The sequence below is a fragment of the Ursus maritimus genome, unplaced genomic scaffold (genome assembly GCF_017311325.1).
Source record: "Ursus maritimus isolate PB19 unplaced genomic scaffold, ASM1731132v1 scaffold_14, whole genome shotgun sequence".
Classification (NCBI taxonomy): Eukaryota; Metazoa; Chordata; class Mammalia; order Carnivora; family Ursidae; genus Ursus; species Ursus maritimus.
In genome coordinates, this window is record NW_024423786.1 from 69,833,842 (window position 1) to 69,853,778 (window position 19,937).

Sequence of the window (19,937 nt, forward strand, 5' to 3'; positions counted from 1 at the left end):
AGTAACACTTTAGATAAATCTAATACCGAAGGGGCAGAGCTGAGAGAATTCTAGCTCCTTGACTGCCAGTGACATAGCGCCCTCTTGTCCTCGGTACTTCGTCCTGTGTTCGGCCTCCCCTGGAGGTTTCTGTGACGGAGCCAGCGTCCCTGCCGTAGGTTCACGAAGTGCAACAGGCACCGTGTTGTGCGTGAACATGTGCAAGAGATTTTTATGGGAAATCTCCCGATTTTAAAATGCTGACAACTAATCCCAAATTCTGAGAACAGTAACTATTTAAAAATAGGCAGATTATAAAAAGTAAAAACAAGCAAAAGCTGCAGTAGGTCTCTAGGCTACTGGCCAGTTTCTGAATGCTGACAGTGTTGACCTAAATGCACGTTTTGCACGTCTCTCCATTACACAAAAGCTCATTCACAGCATGCAAAGGGTGATGCAAAAATAGTTTATTATGATATAGTTTATGTAAAGTTAGGTCATATTTACAAAGTAGAAACGATCAAGCTACATCCATGGGAATCTAGCATTGTCACACAAGGGAATAAATATTCTGACAAAGTAACACTTCAAATTGTAGTGAACAGTCATTCAGAAACTTCGTTAATAATAATAATAAAAACAGCCGCAATGACACCATCACAATCTTGAATTATCACAGAGGGCCAGCGGTGCAGCTGAGGGGACGGACATCCCCGGGGCTCCACTGCACCTGCGGGCGGGCGCGCAGGACTCGCCCGCGCCCCCCAGGCCCCTGCTCGCCTCCGCCCAGTACTTGGGTTCGGTGAACATTATCGTTATTAGCGTTAGTACAGAAATTAAACACCAGTTAGAATCATACAAGCTTGTAGTCTGAACATCACCCGACGGCGGGAAGGAGTCGCCGGGGCGTAAGTCACGGCCGTGATTATCGGCCAACTTGTCACAGCAGAGAACGCTATGTACACGCCCCAGTCTGTTGGTGTGTCAGCTGCGCCCGCGGCGCGGCCAGTGTCCCTAGTAGCCGACCTGAGACAGTCGCTCCGGGAGAAGAGTCTACTAGTGAGAAAGGTTACTAAGAATTAGGGTTGTTGAGCAGTCACTTAGAAACTTTACATTCTATAAATATTACTTAGGAAAACCACATGAATTCTTATCACTGAACTGGTTTTACGTCCTAACAATAAATCAGTAGATAAGACGTTAATACTAAAGGTAAATCCTAAAATCCACTTTAATTGGTTTTGTGATAGAAATGTGACACAATAATGACTTTAGTGTTCTTTATATAATCTATTCCTAGCTTCCTATAAAACAAAACTGAAATGTGTGCGACTACTTGCGAAGGGCAAAGAACGGAGGCCTGGGACAGGCGGCAGGCAGCAGGCGCACTGCGTCTGGCGACCACCGCCGTTCCAGAACGCCGCCCCTTCGCGGTGTTCAAACCGCGTCCTGCGAAGGCCCCCCGACCGGCACCCACGGACCGTGCCTCCCCCTGCACGCCCTCCTGGCTCAGCCTGAGTACCAGACGATGCAGTCCTGAGATGGTGTGACCGCATGTTTCTGTGCCCCGTGGCCACGGACGCCCGCGGAAAAGTGACAGCGTGGCCAGGTTGGCGCCTTGACACTGTTGCACGATACAAACCGGGAGCTGAGGCCCCGCGACTGCTCACAGGTCTCCCGTTCTGGCCACTCCTGCCACAACCGTGCTTGAGACGACGGCTCCCTCCAAGTCTCCCATGAGCCCGGCGAGGGTGTGGGGAAGACAGCCCCACCGCGTTCTTGTCCATCCCGCTCTCCCTGGAAGGCTCAGAGGGCGGCGGCGGCAAGTGTCCCTGCATGCCTGCCCTGCCAGAGGGCACGGGTGCAGGCCTACTGTCATCTCGGACACTGTCCTACACTCTCTACAACCCCCCATGAAGGGGCCACAGCTTTTAAGAAGATCCATCGGCCATGAAAAACCTTGCCTTGTAATGCTGGGTGGAGTTCAGGGTTGCACCCAAAGCTGTCTGCCCTAGCTTACCAGGGGAGGTCTGCGTAGGATTTTCTGTTTTTTAACCCACACACAAACTTTGTCACAAAAAAAATCCCTGCAGTCACTTCCGAGTAGTCGTCACACTGCTTACTCTGAATGACATACGGGTTATTTTGAAGAAAAATATACACGGCTGCTTTTCAAGAGAGAGAGGCTGGCAGCCACACAGAGCGCGTGGCGGCTTCCCTCCCCGAAGCCCGTGTGAACGGCGAGAGGACAAGGGCCCAGGCTGCGTCTGAGCACGCGGCCCCGGCTCCTACAGCGGCGCTGGGGTGCTGGCACATTCCTCCTACTTTGCAGAGCATCTTCTGCTGAAACACTCCGAGAAGGAGCCCTGCTCCCCTTATAAAGAAACAAGAACACTTGAAACCTGTTCTCAAGAGGGCGCGAGAACGGGGCTGGGTCTTGTCCAGCAGACAGCCCTCGGACAAGGTGACAGCGTTCTCTCCATGCTGCGGCTATGCCGTGGCTTCCTAGCAAGCCAGGGTTTTTACTAGACTCACCGCAGGCTGCCTTAAATCTTCAACCGTGGGAAGCACGAGCTTGCTCAAAGTGTGTGTCCAGACGCGTGACCGCACAGCACCGGCCCCCAGTACAACGCGCCCCATCTCCTAAGAGCACTCGGAGGACCGGGCGGAGGTGGCCGGCTGTGGAGGAAGGGACGTGCCCACAGCGTCCTACTCGGTGCTGAGAACAGCCAAGGACTTCAGCTTCGGACCCCATCTCAGGTGGGTAAAAAGACCTTCCCTAGGATTAGATGTGAGGCGCCTGAGCTCACGCCTTCTAGGTACCCGCTGGCAGGGAAGAGCCGGATAACCCCCGTGGGAAGCGTGCGGGAAACCCGCTGGGGCGCCTTCGCGCTCGCCAATCGACAGGACGGTGCTCTCGCTGAGCGCCTCGGGCTTCCTCTCTCCGCAATGACCCGAGGCAGAGGGCCCGAGTCGGAGGAGGCCAGCACCGGAACTTCCAGCAGCTTTAGCAGCGGCCGCTTCCCAAGCCCGCGTGAGGGGTTGGGGCCGTGGCGCCGGGCACGGAGACCGGCTGGCCCCACTCAGCCGAGTGGGGACACATCAGGGCGGCGATGCAGATCTGTCTACACAGCAGATGCCTGTCTCACTGAAAATACGGCCATAGCTCAATTTCAGGATGTTCACGGTGGGAGGGATTCCAAATGACCGAAGTTTCTGGAGAAGCGAAGCTTCCAATTAGCATGCCAAACTGTTTTCCTTTTCGTATCTAATTCCTTTCAAGTGGAATACTACGTCCTTCCCTGCCCTTTGTAAACCTTTGAAAATATCCTTCCCCCCCAACACCAATCCAGGCTTTCTTGGTGACGGAAGGGGGTCACTGTTTTCGTTTTCTGGTCTTCTGAAATTGTGTCTAGAATGGAAAGTGTTAAAAGTTCCAAGCTTCTTTGGAACAGTGGTGAGGAAACTTCCTTTCAGGAATACTCCTACATTCAAGAGAACAGGCTGAGGAGTTACATTCTTCCGACTCTAACTGAAAACAGCTTGGAGCCCCCGGAGAAGAACTGCCTCGGAACTTAGGGCCTGAGTGGTGGGGAAGAAACCGCGTGTGCTTAGCCACGAAGACAGCACGAAGGCACCGAGGAGGAGAGAGAGGGGAGCTCTCCCCACCCCGAGGTCAGGCCTGCAGGCCGAGTCAGCCGAAGGGGCCATCCGCAGCCGGGGCAGGTCCTCGGAAGTGTGGGGAGGAAGGAACTTTTTAAAGGAGAAAGTCACTGGCTGCTGGCTCACCGGAGTGCGGAACAGACCTGGGCGGTGAGCCAGCGGGCTGGGGGGGACCCCGGTACAGCTGTCATTTTATAGCCACAGAGAAGTGGCCCCAGGGAGCAGGGGTGGGGCAGGCACGCCAAGGGGAGCACCAGGCAGCAGTGACAGAGAGGGTCATGTTCCTCAGGCCAGCACTTAGTGTTCCAGAATATTAACTCCATCTCTAAAGAGGTTTTTTTAATGCCATCGATTTTGTCTCCTGGCCTTATCTGTCAGAATCCCCTTCAGGCAGACTCCAAGCGTCACAATTAAGGTTTTTCCCAGTCCGGCCCTCGCGAGGCCCCCGACAGCTGGCTGTTAGCCGGCGAGCGAGTGACAGACTGCACTTAACTAGCCAGAGCCCGGGCCTTCCCTCGTCCTCTGCCTCTCCACTTGCTGGACTCCCAGCGAGGGGCCTCTGGTCTTGGCTCCCGACGACGGACCCACCCATCCCCACCACGGCCTCCCCCTGCTGCCCCAGGATGGCCCCTATTCTGACGCGTGATGGCACAAGCTTGCATTTCTAACGGCAGGGTGTTCCGTCTGCCACCTCACACGCCTGCTGCCCCAGCGCCGACGGGGAGGCTGCGACAGCCTCTGTCCCTGGACGCTAGCTTTCTAACCCACGCTCACGTTGGCACCGCGCGCGCCAAAGGCGCCTGAGCAGTGGAGAGCGGCCGTGTGCACACTGCGCTGGCCTGCGTTCACCAGGCCCGTCCAGCGGTGCTTCCCCCTTCGCTGTTTGGTGGGTTACACACGAGCTAGTGACTGGCAAACAGGACCGTGAAGGCTCGATCCGTGTTCTCATGTCCCCCCGGCAGTGGGGACGCTCGTGCCGCGTTGCTGGCAGCGGGGGCAGTGGGAGCACCCCGAGTTGACAATCACCTCCATGCCCATCGCAGCCCCGGAAGGACCCTTCTCTACCAGCACAGAAACCAACTCCACCTCCACAGTTTTACTCTCTTCTCTCTGGAACCTGGTGGCTACATTCCTTCCTGGGGGCTCGGGGGTCTGCAGGGCGCAGCGGGGACTGGGGTGCGACCACAGGTGCTCAGTGAAGCCCCTCTTTGTTCTGTCCTGCCTGCTCCCTCCAGCCAGAGGACGGACTCCTCAGCAGCCACCACTGCGACGCTCGGCAAGACCAGCCCGAGCTGCCGCGGGAGCAGCCTTTGGCTGGAGAGGAGCCGGGGGGCCCCTGTTTCTAGCCCGCTTCCTGGTAATCCCCAGACGGAAGGAGCCCCGGGACCATGAGTTGTCTCTGGGGCGAGTAGGAGGAGGCTTCAGAGGCCGCAGTGACGGGAGGTGTTTCCCTGTCTCTGCCTTTGACCTCCACAGGCTGCACTCACTCCCGCTCCCAGAATTCTGGAGGTCTAACCTCAGGCGGAAATGATGAAGCAAGTACCATTCAACGCGCTGCAGGTCTCACAGCCTCGCCAGTCTGACTCCACGCAGGGACCCTGGCAGGAAGGCGGGAGTGCGGGAGGCACGGAGGGGGCTGCTGGAGGAGGGCCAGCGTCCCCGGAGGCAGCAGGCGCCATCACAGAGGAAACTGCACTCGACGAGGCGAGTTCTCCACGGGGCGACGTGATGGCACGGTGCTGAGACACCCTGAGCAGAGGCCAGGTGACGAGGCCCCTGTCCCATCAGATCCTGCTGGACAGCACATCACTCTCCGCCGTGGAGAACACACACTAAACAGTGTCCTAGAGAAGGCGCCCCGGGGCCCGAGCATCCCTTCTCTACGCGCCCGTTCTCAGCAGCACACACACAAAATCATGGTCCTTTCCAAAAACACTACCGATCTACAGGGGGGTGGTGCGGGGAGCGGTGTCTGACAAGTAGAATTAAAAAACCAGACCTAACGTTCTCTTGCTTTTGAAAACATGGAAGAATAGCCACAAAGGAGTGACAGGTGTGGGTTAAGAGTCTGGAAGCTGGTGAAGGAAGGCTCAATGCCAGTGGAGGACTCAGAGTTTGTGCCAGTGAGAAGGCGGCACGCCCCAGGCCCTTCCAGGGCTCTCCCCGGATGACCCCGGTCTCAACCGAATCCACAGCCCGAGCACGGTGCCTTGCCCATCTTTACCCCCAAGCAGCCGCGTACCGAGGGCCTGCCGACCTAACAGAAGCGCTGGCATGGCGCAGCACGCTCTCGGCAGTCAAACCGACGGGCGACGGAGGCCGCGAGCCCGGGACAGGCTCCTCTGAGCCCCCCTGGCAACGCCTCCCGCCGGCTCTGAAGGCCACCGCAGCTGCCGCTCGCCGGGGCTGCTCGTCTGAGCACGACTGAGCCTTCCCGGGGCCGCGACGGAAACCCCAGGGCAGGAGACTCTCGAGAACTACCACCGTGCTTCCTGACAGTTAAAAGGTCTTACTCTGACTGGTAGAAAAAGCAACTTTGTTAGCGTAGGTTTACTCTGAGCTCTCCGAACGCTGCAAGAGAACTTTTCAGAGCTCAGGCTAGAGTGAGAAACATAATAATGGCAATTTTCATCTGATTCCGACATCCTCTGTACTTTCTTCTTGACTTAACCTAGGGGTCTTCACTCGGCCTTCTCAGAAGCAACGCGGCGGTCTCTTTCAGAAAGGTTCACGACACGCACAGGCTTTCCCCTCGAAGGACCACCCAAGCGAATCCATCAGGATTTGCAAGCACAGTCTGAAGCCCCGGGCCGCAGGTCAACACTCTAAGTCTACGAGAAGACCAGAGCTACTAGTGACCAAGAAAGGAACGAGCGTAGGAAGGAATGAGAGGGGCCGGGGTTTTGTGCAAGATTTAATAAAAAACAAACAAAAATAGGAATGGCTGCTTTCGACATTTTCCAGGTTGTGAAAGGTTCCCCACGCTGATCGGGGTGTGGCTCTAAGCTGAAGCAGTGGGACAAGTACAAAATGCTGACCTGCTCCCAAGCCAGAGGTGGTGAACGGAGGTTACGGACCACGACCCCAACCTGCTCCTCCAGCTCCTCCCGCAGGCTAGCGAGTTGTCAGTGCGGCCCCCGGACGCCCTGTTCTCTCCCCGCGGGGCCCACACGCAGCACAGGGCACTCGGCGGGACGAGCTAGCTTATGGACAGGCTGCCGGGCCTTAATACTGACAGTGAGTGCGGTGGACTGCGGCGGGCGGGGGCTCTGCGCAGACCCCGGCCAGGAGCGGACAGCCCTCGTGGCCCCCGCTGCTTGGCTAATTTGAGGATACCATGGAAAAAAAGCTTTGACAAAGACATAGGGAGCTGGAATCAACACAGCAGGGAACCGTGTGAACAACCCATAAACCAGTCTCTCATGCATCCATACCCACAGTTAATGATGACAACAGGAACCACAACAATAATAATAATAAAAAATAAAGGTACAGACAGAAAGCAGCGTTCGGGCAGTGCTGCCGCAGGCTGGGAGGGGTGTGTGTTCACGTGGAACGGGACACGGCTAGTCTTTCTTCAAGTCCCTGGATTCAAAGAGCTTCAAGCGTTCTTGCACCGTCAGGCCTTCCTTCAGACTCTGGGTGGAGACGAGAGCAGGAGAGAAAGAAAGACACCGTTAACCACCGGCCCGGCGCCGTGGGCGCGGCTGCGGTCAGGCAGGGTGCGGGTGCCGGGGTGCAGGGCGGGGCAGGAAGGGCTCCTCGAGAGATTAGTGGGGCATGCTAAAGAGAGAGACGTCCCCTGTGAAATGGTGTTATCTGGATGAAAAAGGAAAAAACCAGAGAAACAGACCATGTGTGTAAGCAGCTGAACTCTGAGCTTAGGGCTCTTCAGACAAGCAGCGATCAGATCGATTCAGCCAGGGGAAAAAGCTGTGCCGAGAACTAGAAATCCGCCCGGCCACGTCCTTCTCCCGGGGAGGGGGGTGTCCGTCCACCTCTAGTTCCTCTGTGACCGTGACGTGAGCGTCGTGAGCAGGGCTGCAGAGCTCCCGGGGCATGGCCGGGGACCCCTGCTCCCTGGGCTGCACCCTGGCCGTGCCTGCTCCCCTCAGGCCCGTTCCTGGCACCAACCCTGAGCAGCAGCCGGGGGGGGGACCTGCTGTGATTGGGGACCTGGGAACATGTCAACATATTTACTAAATTTTCAGAATGTGAAACCAATATTCTCTTCACGTGTGACCCTGGCAGAGTTGAAATGTGTGTTCCAAGATAAATGACGCCTTCCTAACATGGGGACAAAATACGTCCCACTTTACTCTTGGAGGCTCTTCCCAAAGATCTCATTTCACTCCAGAGCGCGGCTGAGGGTAGCACTGTTTGCACAGGTCTGCTTGCTTAGCAGCCCTGGGATCCTGCGGCACGTCCCGACACCCGCCTCAGACTGCCAGTTCCCGGGGCTGGCCGGCACGTGCCAGAGCTGACAAAGGTGCAGGCTCCACTGCGCCGTGTGAAACTCAAGGCTGCCTGGGTACGGGCTCCAGACAACCACACCAGTTTTAGCCCCCAGTCAGAGCACCGCGCTGGTCCTGTGGGCCCTGCTGCTTAAGAGCACGAGCTCGGGAGTGGGGCCTGCGGGACCCGGCTGCCCGCAAGGTTTGAGGCAAGATGGGTGGGCCACGGTCCCCCCAGTCACGCAGGATAGCTCTGCTTGCCTTCTATGCTGTGCAGCTGTATGCGTGTAAATGAATAAAGTACCTGTTTTTTTTTAAATAAAGGGTTCTATGGCTAACCTTTCTGAAACGCTCTGTTCTAGATGGACCTCAACGTAAGCAGTCGGGTAGGGTCACTGTTGAAGCTTGCCATCCGGTCGGCTGGAGGACGGGGGCAAACCCATGTCCCGTTCTGAACCTGAAATTCCCTTAATGCACTTAATCGCCTCAGATGCCCTTGGGCCTTCTCCCAAGTGCCCCAGGCCAAGGAGCTGCCATGTACACAGCAGCCAGTCTCGGGCGGGTGCTGGGCACGCATGGCTACGATGCGGGAGCTTCCGCCCCTAAGTGCCAGCCCACAGGCAGGCCTGTCACATGCCGCACCACTTTTTTCTAGCTGGGGACTTTCAAGGGACAGTGAAGGTCCTGCCCGGGGGTGTGCTCCCTCCCGTGCACTGTGGGAGTCCCTGCTGCGCTCAGGACTGTAGCTGGGGAGCAGGGCGACAAGGGGAGCCAAGGCTGTGTGCCCAGTGTCACATACGTCTGTACACTAGAGCTTTAAGGGTAGGAAGAACGGAACCACACTGACCCCGCGCACCCAGAGAAGGGTCCTTGGGGTGCACCGTGGCTCCGCTGGGGCTCATTCCTCCCACACGGCCCACGGCCGGTCTCTCCAAGCGCCTCTGTGATCCCATACTCAGACTACCAGACAGGGGCCTCCATGGGAACCCTGTGGGAAAGGTTCGCTCTGGTCTCAACACCAGAAAAGCCATCATGCTCTTAAGCAATGCGCTTGCCTTGACTTTCTGGGTGCCGAGACTTTCTATCCTTTTGAGCGAGGCAGGATACAGAACAGAACATCGATCAAGGACAGAAAACGGTACACATCAGACCCCATATCAAAGTGCACCAATGATAAGTTTTGTTTCTGGGCAATTTCACTCCCTGGTATTCCCGTGGCGGTGGTGGCGGTGGGGTGACCTCCACATACGGTCAGGAAAAGGACAGCACACATGTGAGTGTGAGTGCCTGCTGACATCGTGAACAGGTCCAGCCTTGCTTGACATCACAACACATGTCCCTAAAGACTCTGCAAGGTCCCTGCCTTTCTATACGTACCAGTGGGACTGTGCCGGTCCAGCGACACACTGGAAACCCGGCCAGGCCAAACGTGGACTCAAAGACACCTGGGAAAACCCCATTCCTGGGCTTCTTACCACTGCCGTCTGGGGCCTGGCACCTCTGAGAGGCTGAGCTGCCCTGGAGGCCCAGACCTTCGTGCGCATGCCTGACAGTCTTCTCACTTCCTACCTTTGCATCGGCTCTTTCCTGGCCGGCATAAAAGGTCTTCCCAGCACACCCCCTGCAAAGGCCCTTATTGATAAAGGTCTTTTCACTGATTTTCTGCCCTTTTGCCCAGAATCCTTTGTATTTTTTATTCCCCTGCAGGGACCGGGACACGTAACCTGTCCTGACGGGGTGGCCACACTGCACCAAGGCTTTCCGGAAGGGAGCGAGCAGATGTTTTTCACTGACTGTCATTTACAGGCACGGGCACAAGGCCTAAATCATTAACAGTGAACTTAAAACAGCTACAGTTCAACCTCAAACAGAAAAGAGAATCTTTAATAAGAAAACCATAAACCAAAGAACAAGTTCTACTTTTGCTAAACAGAATGTTTCTCATGTTTACAGAAAAAGCCCGAGCTAAGTTCACAGTCAAGCCTAAACCGTATCTGGTTATAAGGGATTTGGGGCCGTAGAAGAATAAATAAAACCAAACTGACTGGGTTTATAATATTTGGGAATTTCTTAAAAGTCTTCCTAGAGCAAACCCTTAGCCAGAGGATGCTGGACTGCGGACCCCGCCTGAGAGCGAGCCGTGGGCACGTACACAAAAGGAGCCAGTGCTGTGTGGCCCTGGGCCCACGTTAGGGTCCCCTCTGCCAGGAGCGTGGCCCAGCCCTGGGGCTCTTCCTGCTGTTCTTAACCTCTCAGAGAGTTCACGCGATCAAGGCCGCGCAGCGGGAAGCGCACTCTGGGGTGTGCAGCCTGGTGCGGAGACCGGGATCTCCGGGCACGGCCACTGTCCTCCTGTGTGTCTGCAAACACGGTGAGGTTTCTCAGCCAGCATGGCGGTGCCCCCACCTCCTTTCTTTACACCTCTGCCTCCAGCGGCATTTTGTTTTGTTAAAACCAAAACAAAAAAAGTGCCAGTAACCTTCAGCCCCAACCCCTCCTCGTCCTCTCACTCTGCTGAGCCGTTTGCCCGGCTATGCCCACAAGGTACCGGCTCCGCCCTGCCTCGGCCTGTGAACTAACTCGGTGGGGGGTTCCTGGCGGTGGGAGACTGCTTGTCAGCGGCTGCCGGGTCTCTGTCAGGGCCTCTCCTGACACAGGGCAAGACGGGTTTCCCCAGAGAACGTGGAATGCACAGATCAATGGACATGCACGTGGACCGGTGCCGGGGGCCGCTCACAGGCCCACGCCCGCCCGAGATGCTGTCTCTCCGGGCCGCCTGCCGAGCTGGAGGGGGGCGCTTCCCCTCGGCAAACGGTCACCTCTGGTGAGAGGTTAAAGGGCCGGTTAAGTCCCCGGAACAGGTTAAAGAAACTTGACCAGGACGGTGTATGTGCTTGCCGGAGCAGGGAAGTCACAAACAGGGAGCTTGCTGTGGAGGTGTGAGCAGTGCATGCAGGTGCCCCTCGAGGGCCGCAGGTGGGTGGGTGCTGAGAGGTGCTTTACCTACATGACAGGGGACCTGGAAGCGGGCTCGTTTCAGTTATCCCATGAGACCTGCTCAATTACGGACTGTCAGAGGAAAGAGCAAAAAAATAAGACACACACACAATAAATCCTAAATGCAACATGCTCATTGCTCCCACCCCCGCCCGTCCTTCCCGCGGAGAGGCGCGCAGCGGGCAGGGAACACGCTGGGGCGTGCTACTCTGTGGCTGGGGGAACAAGTGTGGCAGCTTCCCCTCTCGAAGGCAGGCAGCAGCAATAAATCAGGGCCATGCGAAGAACAGTGCAGACAGAGCGGGGCTGGCCCAGGGGGTCTGGGGGGAAAGGTGGCCTTGGAGGTCCAAGGTCAAATTCCCTCCAAGCCCCGCTTCTTGTAGGCCTGGCCCCTCAACTGTCACTGTCAGAAGTTGGCGCCACTTCAGCACGAAGGAGACACGGCGCTCGAAGCCACCAGAACTGGCCCAGCAGGTAGGCACGTGGAGCCAGAGGAGTTCTGGGACCGGGGACCCCTGCTGCAGCCCGTGGTGGGCTCTGATTCCGCTCCTCTCTCTAACGTCCGCGAGCCCCACACACCCTGGGGCCGCACCCCAGACTCACCTTGGACCTGATGTTTCTGAGTTGCCGGCTGACACAGGATCTGTCTTTCTTTAAGAAGTCAGGGTTGCTTTTAGATTTCATTATATCTGAAGGAACAAAGGGACCCATTACTTTTGTTTTCTAAGACCCTGTGGAACCAGACTGAATGTTTACAAACCTCCTAAGCTTACTGTTATCGCCACACCCCTGCGGCTTTTCCTTCAACAACTTCAAGAGAAAACAAAGCCAAAGACCATAAAACACACCAGCTCCTTCTGGCAACCACTCAAAGCACCGGCCCGGCCGGAGGACGTCCGTGAGGCTCTGTGCTCGGCTCTGTACGGGGGGCCTGGCACGCTTCGGTCTGGGGCCGCCACACAGAGCAACTGTGCCTTACGTATTTACCCCCACCTTCCTCCTGGCAACCCAGCACTGTCATAAAGCAAAAGAGCAAGGGTCGTAAGCCACCCCATGCCATGTTGAGGTGACAACCATTCAGTTGGGGTACAGTCCCTCAGACGTCTTAAAAACGGCTACTGCACACATGTACACCGGACATGCGTGTGTCCTGCAGGGGCGGACGGTTACACTTAGTCTACTTATGGAACTCCTTCCATGTCAAAACAGAAACGTCTGCCTGGATGCTCTTAAGACGGCGCGGTGTTCCATCGTGCTGTGAAGCCACCAGCCTCGATCTGCGCCAAGTGCTACCCTCCTTGTTCGCACATTTCTGTGCACTCGTTTTCCAGAAGTTCAAGTGGCAGGTCACGTAGCAAATGCTACGCCTTCCTCTTTCCACGGCCCCTGCCACCCCGGGCTCCCCCTCAGGAGCAGCCCCTGCTGTCACTCTGTGACCCTTCCAGAGTTAGTCTACAGGTTCGTTTTGAGTGGTGCCTGCGTATTGCCTGACTGATTGCAGAAAGACAGCCGACTCGTCCTCCAGCGGCAGCGCAAGTGACCTTGTCTCTACCTACCCACCAGCGCTGCCACGATCACTGATGCTTGGCTGGCTGAGAGAAAACAGGGTCGTTTTCTGTGGATTTTATGGTCAAGCCCCAGGATCAAGCAACTAGTTATTGACAGCTGCTGTCCACTGAACTACTGAGTAAGGAGAACAGAACAGAAAAACGCAAAAATGCAACCTGGGATTCTTAGGAAGATACACGCCGACAGCGTGACTTCCCCTCAAGGCCTCGCAGCGCGCCGAGAGGAAGATGGCTCCCCCGTGGACCGGGCCGCCTACCAACCCCGGGCCCGGCGCCCCTCCGGTTGTTCTCGATAACAGAATGCACATCTAAATACAGAACTGGGCTCTGCCTTCACTCCAGGGCCAGTAACACTCTCTGACCACAAGCTGTGGGGTCCTAGCCCAGAGCCTGGGGAACTCACCGTATCCTGACACAGGGGTGTTTTCGGGGGATTTTTCACCCAGTGCTTCTGTCGCTGCTTTCAGCTGCTCTTTCAACCTGCTGATGTCACAGTCGGCCTTTGCCCTCACAATGCTGAGCTCCGTGTAGATGTCCTTGTACTTGTCACTAGCGTACTTCTTGTCCTTCAGGATGAAAAGGGCAGAAGCAAGCGGTGGTTAGGGCCGGGCTAAGCAGTCCGTCTCCGCGGGGCTGGAACGCTCTGCACAATGACTGGGGGGTGCCATCCGAAGTCGGACAGGCAGGCGGACCCCTGCCTTCCAGAGGCGGACTCTCAGTACGAAGTGAAACAGGCAGAGCCGAGAGTCTCTGTCTGACGTGGGGCGAGCATCCCCGAGCGCTCTGGCAGGCCCAGGTGTGGCCCTGACCCACTGCAGACCTCCTGGAAACCCCTTATCTTGGAGGGGGTGTTTTTGTTTTTAACCCTTTATTTACATATTTGAGAGAGAGACAGAGAACAAGAGCTGGGGGAGAGGCAGTTGGAGAAGGAGAAGCAGACTCCCCACTGAGCAGGGAGCCAGATGTGGGGCTCGATCCCAGGACTGAAGGCAGACAATCGATCGAGCCACCCAGACGCCCCTGCCTTGGATTTCCTAAGTGACTGAATGGCCATCATCTCCTCCCTGCCTCCAAGAGTGCCCTGGTGGAGACGCGTGGGCTTCACCAAGCTCTCCCCTTCCAGGACATTTGTCTCTGCTCTCACGGTCCCTGCCGAAGCACAGTGGAGGCATGGAGGGCAGGGACACAGCGAGACCTCAGTTTTACTGTACCTGCTGACAGGCTGGCGTCTTAAGAGAGCTCACTTTTGAAACCACATTCCCCATAAGAATGAAATCTAGTCTAGAAGAGCCTACAGTTGGAGCGCACGAGGGCCTCTGCGAGCTCTGGAGGAGGATGTCCCCACTCGGCCCCAAGCCTGTCCTCAGCCCCGTCTCCCACGGAGAGGCGCCATTACCCGCAAGGCCGTCTGTAGCTCATCCTTGAGAGAGCTGATCTCCTGTTTCAGGTACTGTATCTCTGACTCCTTGACCCGCAGTAAGACCTGGAATAACAGAAGAATTAGGGCCCACACTGAGGAGCAAAGCGACTTCCAGAGTCTTGAAAGCAGAGATGAGAGCCAAGCAGGGAACCCGTCCTCCTCCTCGTCAGTGACGTGCAACCACAAATGCCGGCAAATACCCTCGACCACTGCTAACAGCTGGCCTACCACCTACAGAAACAGAAAGAAACTGCTACGATTCCTCCTGGACCCGAGAACCCTGTTCCTCAGCCCGAGGGGCCATGGTGAGCGCCCGGGCCGGGGCCCATGAAAGCATCCTGCTGAAACCGCTGGAACTCACTCAGCCTCTCCCACATCACTGAGCAGATTTTCACGATGAAATGTTAACTGAATGGGAAGAAATCTAAGTGCTTTTATAAAAAGACGTAAGAATCAATCATCTGACTTAAAATAAACCTCCCTGCCCCTGAGTAATATGGCACTTCGGGCTGTCAGCAGCTGTGGTGTTCACAGGGCTAGTACATGGGACACTTCAGGTGGGTGGCGTTTGTGCTGTGGCAGAAACTGTGGGTATGGGGCTAAAGGTCCCCATGGCCTCCTCACGAGGGGTCCCCACTCCCGCTGTGGACCCCATACTGCCTGGCAGCTGTGCTCTTTTGCTGTCTGGGGCGATTTCGATCCTTCCACGTTCTTCTTGCTGTCCCCAGCTCTCATCCCTGCCATGATCCCATAAGCTAAGGGCCACTTCTTGGTCCCCGCTTGGGGCTTATGTGGTGCAGAGCGGGGTGAGGGGGCCCCGAGCAGTACCTCTAACTCATAGGCATCCTTGCCCTGTGTGAGCGGGGAGCCAGCGGCCTCTCCACCTGCGTCCCCGGTCAGCAGCGTCCGTAACCTTGCGATCTCCGCAGCCAGGCGGTTGTTCAGCTCCTGCGGGACAGCGACACGGTGACGGGGGAGGCTTCACAGAGCCGCCTGGGGGCAGCACTCACACGACACACGCAGGAGAGGCTGTTTTCTCACCAGAAGAGGCAGACGTGGGTGAGCGGAGGGGGCCACGGGCAGGGCGTACGCACACGGCGGCGTTTTAGACTTAACGTGCAAGGTGGCCACTGCCTGTGACGTACAGCCCTGTAACAGCCATTCATGTGGGCGCTGTGATGGTGGAACTGCGTACGCAGGGCTCCATAATTCTCAATACCCTGTCACCGTAACTAGTATCCATGTGTCTCGTGGCTTGTCCAACTTGAGTTTCTGTAGGGTTGGGCCCTCTTGCCACCTTCCCCGCTCACTTTCTGAACCTTTCTTCCAAACTGATAAGTGGTCATCTTAGGCCACTGCAGTGACTCGCGGGAACCAGTCCTGCCACAGCGCCCTCGTACGGGGTGAGTGTGGGCCCAGAGACCTCGAGCCGGAGCTGACCAATGTCTGTCTACTCAGCGTCTGGGAGGACGAGCCGGTGGGTCATGCAGACGGTGGTCCAATTTGGTACATCAGAGAAGCTTTTATCAAACTAAACCTACCTTGAGCCTTCCCCTAGCCACGATTTTAAATGCACCCCAATTTTCTGAAGAACAGGCAAATTTTAACAGAATACTCTGACCAAAACACGAACAGTGTATGGTCTTGACTGGGGGACATTTAAACATGGTCCCAGCCTTGGGGACAGGAATCTTGGACCAGGTGCAGTGACCCTCCCCAGCAACGAGAAGCAGAAATCCAGAGATGCTCAGGAGAAACAGAGACATCACAGAGATCCCAAAAGGGCTAGAGCCCAAATAAGTTCAAATTTAAACAGCTGGGTCATGCAGTCGACAGCCCCAGCTCCACCATCTGCAGTGAGCTCTGGCACCGTACTGGGAACGTCAGACATCGGGAGATGCCTGCGGATGGGACGGTCACTCTGTGGCTCAGGGACCCAGGCCAGCTCACGTGCGGCCTGGCCCCCAAGTCCAGCCTGGGCTCCCCCAGCGGCAGGCTCACCTGATTGTGGGCGTTGAGCTCCTGGTTCTCACGCTGGCACTGCCGCAGGGCCTGGCGCTCGGCCTCCAGCGCCTGGGCCAGGTGGGCATTCTCCAGGCACTTCTGCGAGTACTGCTCAGAGAGCACCTCCAGCTCCCGCTGCACCGACTGCAGCTCCTCCCTGTGGAGAGGGCACGGCTCACCCCTCTGCTCGCACCCCTGCACCAGGCCTCTAAGGCCCTGCGAGTCCCCTTTGTGAAACTCGGGGAACAACGAGACACAAGGCAAAGATCTGAGCAGAGGGCAGGTCCTGGGCATTCTGTGGCCTGGGCGAATTTGGACCCAGCTACAAAAGGGCCCACTTCAACGTACCGCGGGCTTAGAGAATCCCTCTTGCACCCTCCCCTGCTCGTCCTTTGAGGGGCTTAACTGTCCCACAGACAAAACTCCCGTGACATCAGGAGAGAAGTCACGCTTGGGATTTGTTTTCAACACTAACTGTTGAGGTGCTCTGTGTCTGATCAGCCAGGACCTGACTCCATCAACGCTCAGAAAATCAAAACCTCGTGATGCTGTTCTCGGTCACCCTGGAACGGGCTGCTTCTTCCGCTAGCAGAATCAAGGACGACTCTAGGAAGGGCGGCTCTGAACTGCCCTCAGAACCCCTGGGCCTCTGCCAATGCCCACCCTTGAGACCCATGTCTCTGAGGCTCTTCACAAGACACAGGAAAGGTGCCACTGCCCACCTGCAGGGCTTCCCCCCAGCCCGGCCCACGAGGGCCGCCTCCCGTGGGCTTCAGGAAGCTGACTCACAGGTACTGTCGTCGCAGGGCCTCGATGTCCGAGTTGATGCTGCTGATCTGTGACCTCTGGCTCTTCTCCAGCTCGCGCTCCATCTCCTCCCGGTGGGCGTTCTTCATGGCTTCAATGGCTGCAGGCAAGGACGTGGCCATTAGCACGAGAGGCTGGGGGGGGCAGGATGGACAGGATGGCGTGTCTGCCCGCTGTTAACGCGAAGTCCATGAGCCGTCAGGCTGGCCTCTCCCAAACTGATTCTCTGAGCAGACGCAAGCCCAGGGATTCCCGGGAACTCCCACAGCAAAAGGGATGCAGGGGCATTTTTTTTTTCAAATGTTAGAAGAAAGCCAAACTGATGAAATAAATGTCAACGTTAAAAATCAAGCACAAGTTTATAAAATAAGCAAGCTTTCAGGGTGGTAGGTTTTTTCTGGCATCCTGAAATACCCCAGCCCTGTAAAGCACAATCACACAGAGGGAGAGTAACACAAAACCGATGGCACTAAGGCTTGCTCAGGGCAGAGCGTGTTGGCTCTGTGGTGACGTGTGTCACCAGGCAGGGGCTTTGGCACTGCTGTGCTCGGGCACTGCAGGCAGAGGTGGCCTTACACGGTCCAAGGGCAGTGCCAATGGGATTGGCGAGGCTGGGGACAGGCCCTCCGGTGTAGCTGGGGGTGCTGGCCCTGGGTTCACAAGCTCTCAGAGGGCTCCTGAAAGCAGCCTCTTCCTTGGAAGGAACGGTCAAAGGCTTGTCTTGGATAACCAAGCCGGGACCTCAGCTAAAAGGCAGCGTGAAGGCTGCTCACTGCAGAGTCGTGCAGTCAGCTCAGGAAGCCCGCCGCCTGCCCTGCCCTTGGGGTGGAAGTGGCCGCCCGGCCCAGCTCCCACCTGAGATCGTGGCCGCCGTCTCCTCGGCTAGGAGGCGATCCTTCTCCTCTCGCAGCTTCTCCAGCTCCCGCTGGTGCTGCCTCTGCAGGTCCTCAATCTTCTTCTGGTGCGTTTCTTCCATGGCTGCAAATCCTCGCTCGCACGTGGCCTGTAAGACACAAAAGGGACTCCATGGATTTTTTTCTTTACTTCCGCACTGGGTGTTCTGTTTAGCCCGGCCCCTCAAGGCTCCCCGGTCCAGACAGCATGCTCCTGACACCGAGCATGGAGCCAGTGGAGCCATCTGACGGCTATCTGCAGACGTTCACGGACGCGCCTGGGCATTTTACGCTATCGGAGCATTTGGGAAAGAGACTGTACATAAATGCTCTTATCTGGGTGATCTGAATCCTGCTTCTCTGTGGAAAGTTGGTACGGTGGGTGGGAAGCGGCTATGGTGGGATTTAAAATAGCCGACCCCAGACCTTTACAGAATCACGGTTAGGGAGGACTGACCAGAGGGAGGGAGAAGAGAGCAAACGTACGGAGGCTGGCTGGGTCTGGTTTGAGTTATACAGCAAGAAACTTTCAGCACCAGACAGGGCACTTCACCAATAGTCACAGTGATATGTCTTTGTCAGCTCTCGGAGGGAGCTGAGGCCATCCTGTGAATGATGGGTATCCCGGTGAGGACAGGGTGGGGGGTCCGCGGAGCCAGAAGGCCTGGCCCTGCCACTAACTGGCGGGCTACTGTCACCTGGTATCCACTGAAGGAATCAGATTAGGCTATAGGATCTCTTCTCTTCCAGCCTGCACCTTCCTTCTTCCTTTTTCAGGTACAAAGAAGGGCTCTAATTAACTAACTGAAACGAGACACACAACAGAACTGTCCTCCACACTCTTCCGGGCCTTGCCACAACGCAGGCTGGTTTTTTACCTGGACGCAGGTCCCCCTAAGATGGGGTCCAACCATCCCACACATCCACACAGAAGCCCAGGCCTGGCTTACTTAGCAGAGTGCTCTTACCAAAGGGGCAGGTGACCGTGCCGCACAGCTGTGAGGGCTGTCTGTGCAGCCGTTCTGTGCACGGAGGTACACTTTCTGTATAAATCCCTTGTACGATCTCTTTCAGAGTAGGCATCAGGCCTTTCAGTGATTTTTTAAAAACCAGAAGAGTATGGCCATGTTACATTCCAAATGCGAAGTGGGGCGGGGGGGGCTCCTCCCTCCCGACCTATACTATTTGATCAATCTTCTTGCACCCGGATTCAAGAGAGTTTAAGAAGAAACCAAATCACCACACGTGGGTGTCTGTGTCTGAGCCCCCACAGTAACTGATCGGCCTGAGATACTCCATTCTATATTTTCGACAGTCTGGACCTTACTGCAACAGACTGGCTGCACTGGGCCAATGGTCTTAACTGTGCTCCACCAGTAACTGGGCATTCCTTCTCCCAGGTAGCCCCCATCTGGGAGCCGCTGGCCTCTCACTGCCCTCACACGACAGGGCAGCTGGAGGAGTCCTGGGGCTGTGGCTCCCAGCCCTTGGCCCGCTCTGAGACCCTCATCTTCCCTCCTGCGTGCTTTGGTTCATAGCAAGCACACAGCTAGTAGGTCTTTTAGGGTTTAGTTTGATTGGACAGCTTTAGAATACTTAAAGTTGAGGCTGAAAATTCTTCCTATAGAAACGCTGCATCAGCTTCAAAGACCAGCTACTTCCTTGGACAGCATATGTGCTAAAAATGATTCACCTATGAACAAATTTGAATTTTTAAGCCAGTAATCCCTGGGGTCAATCCCAGTTCCTGGATGGCCACTGTGCAGAGCTGTGAGGGAAGGTGTCCGCAGCAGTCAGAAGAGGGGCTGTCAGGCCAAGACCCTGGTCTCCTGACCTGGGCAAAACCCTGCACAAAGTAACAGCTATGAGTCGGAGGCCCTCAAGAGCGCTATTCAGTCGTAACTCCTGCGTCTCAAGAGCGTCAGTGAGAACACCGTGGATGGGCTGGAGGCTCACAGGCACACGACAGAGGGTGCACAGGACGAGCAGCGTCCCAGCCCCCAGAGACAGGCCACCAGAAGCCTGCAACCTGATTTCTTGCTAACTAATGATACGATGTCACCAGTCTGGGCCTTATCGATGCCCAGCTGACTGCCATGGGGGCTGAGAATGCCTCACTGCACAGGGGTTCGCTGGTGGGCAGGGAGCACTT

General features: G+C 56.4%; 1 protein-coding gene across 3 annotated transcripts in view; it reads right to left on the reverse strand.

Annotated features, from left to right (window-relative positions):
* Nucleotides 1–426: 426 nt before the first annotated feature.
* The window catches only part of LOC103658486 (myosin phosphatase Rho interacting protein), a 148,790-nt gene continuing 129,279 nt past the window's right edge, over nucleotides 427–19,937 (reverse strand). For 2 of the 3 annotated variants that reach the window (XM_040630170.1, XM_040630172.1), the window contains 8 exons: nucleotides 17,748–17,895; nucleotides 16,875–16,992; nucleotides 16,083–16,242; nucleotides 14,910–15,029; nucleotides 14,058–14,144; nucleotides 13,065–13,227; nucleotides 11,697–11,782; nucleotides 427–7,280 (listed from right to left, as the gene is read on the reverse strand). In XM_040630170.1, the coding sequence (XP_040486104.1) occupies nucleotides 7,209–7,280; nucleotides 11,697–11,782; nucleotides 13,065–13,227; nucleotides 14,058–14,144; nucleotides 14,910–15,029; nucleotides 16,083–16,242; nucleotides 16,875–16,992; nucleotides 17,748–17,895 (954 nt within the window). In that variant the 3' untranslated portion in view covers nucleotides 427–7,208. Of the gene's footprint in view, nucleotides 7,281–11,099; nucleotides 11,166–11,696; nucleotides 11,783–13,064; nucleotides 13,228–14,057; nucleotides 14,145–14,909; nucleotides 15,030–16,082; nucleotides 16,243–16,874; nucleotides 16,993–17,747; nucleotides 17,896–19,937 lie in introns of all 3 variants that reach the window. The other variant, XM_040630171.1, reaches the window with a different exon arrangement.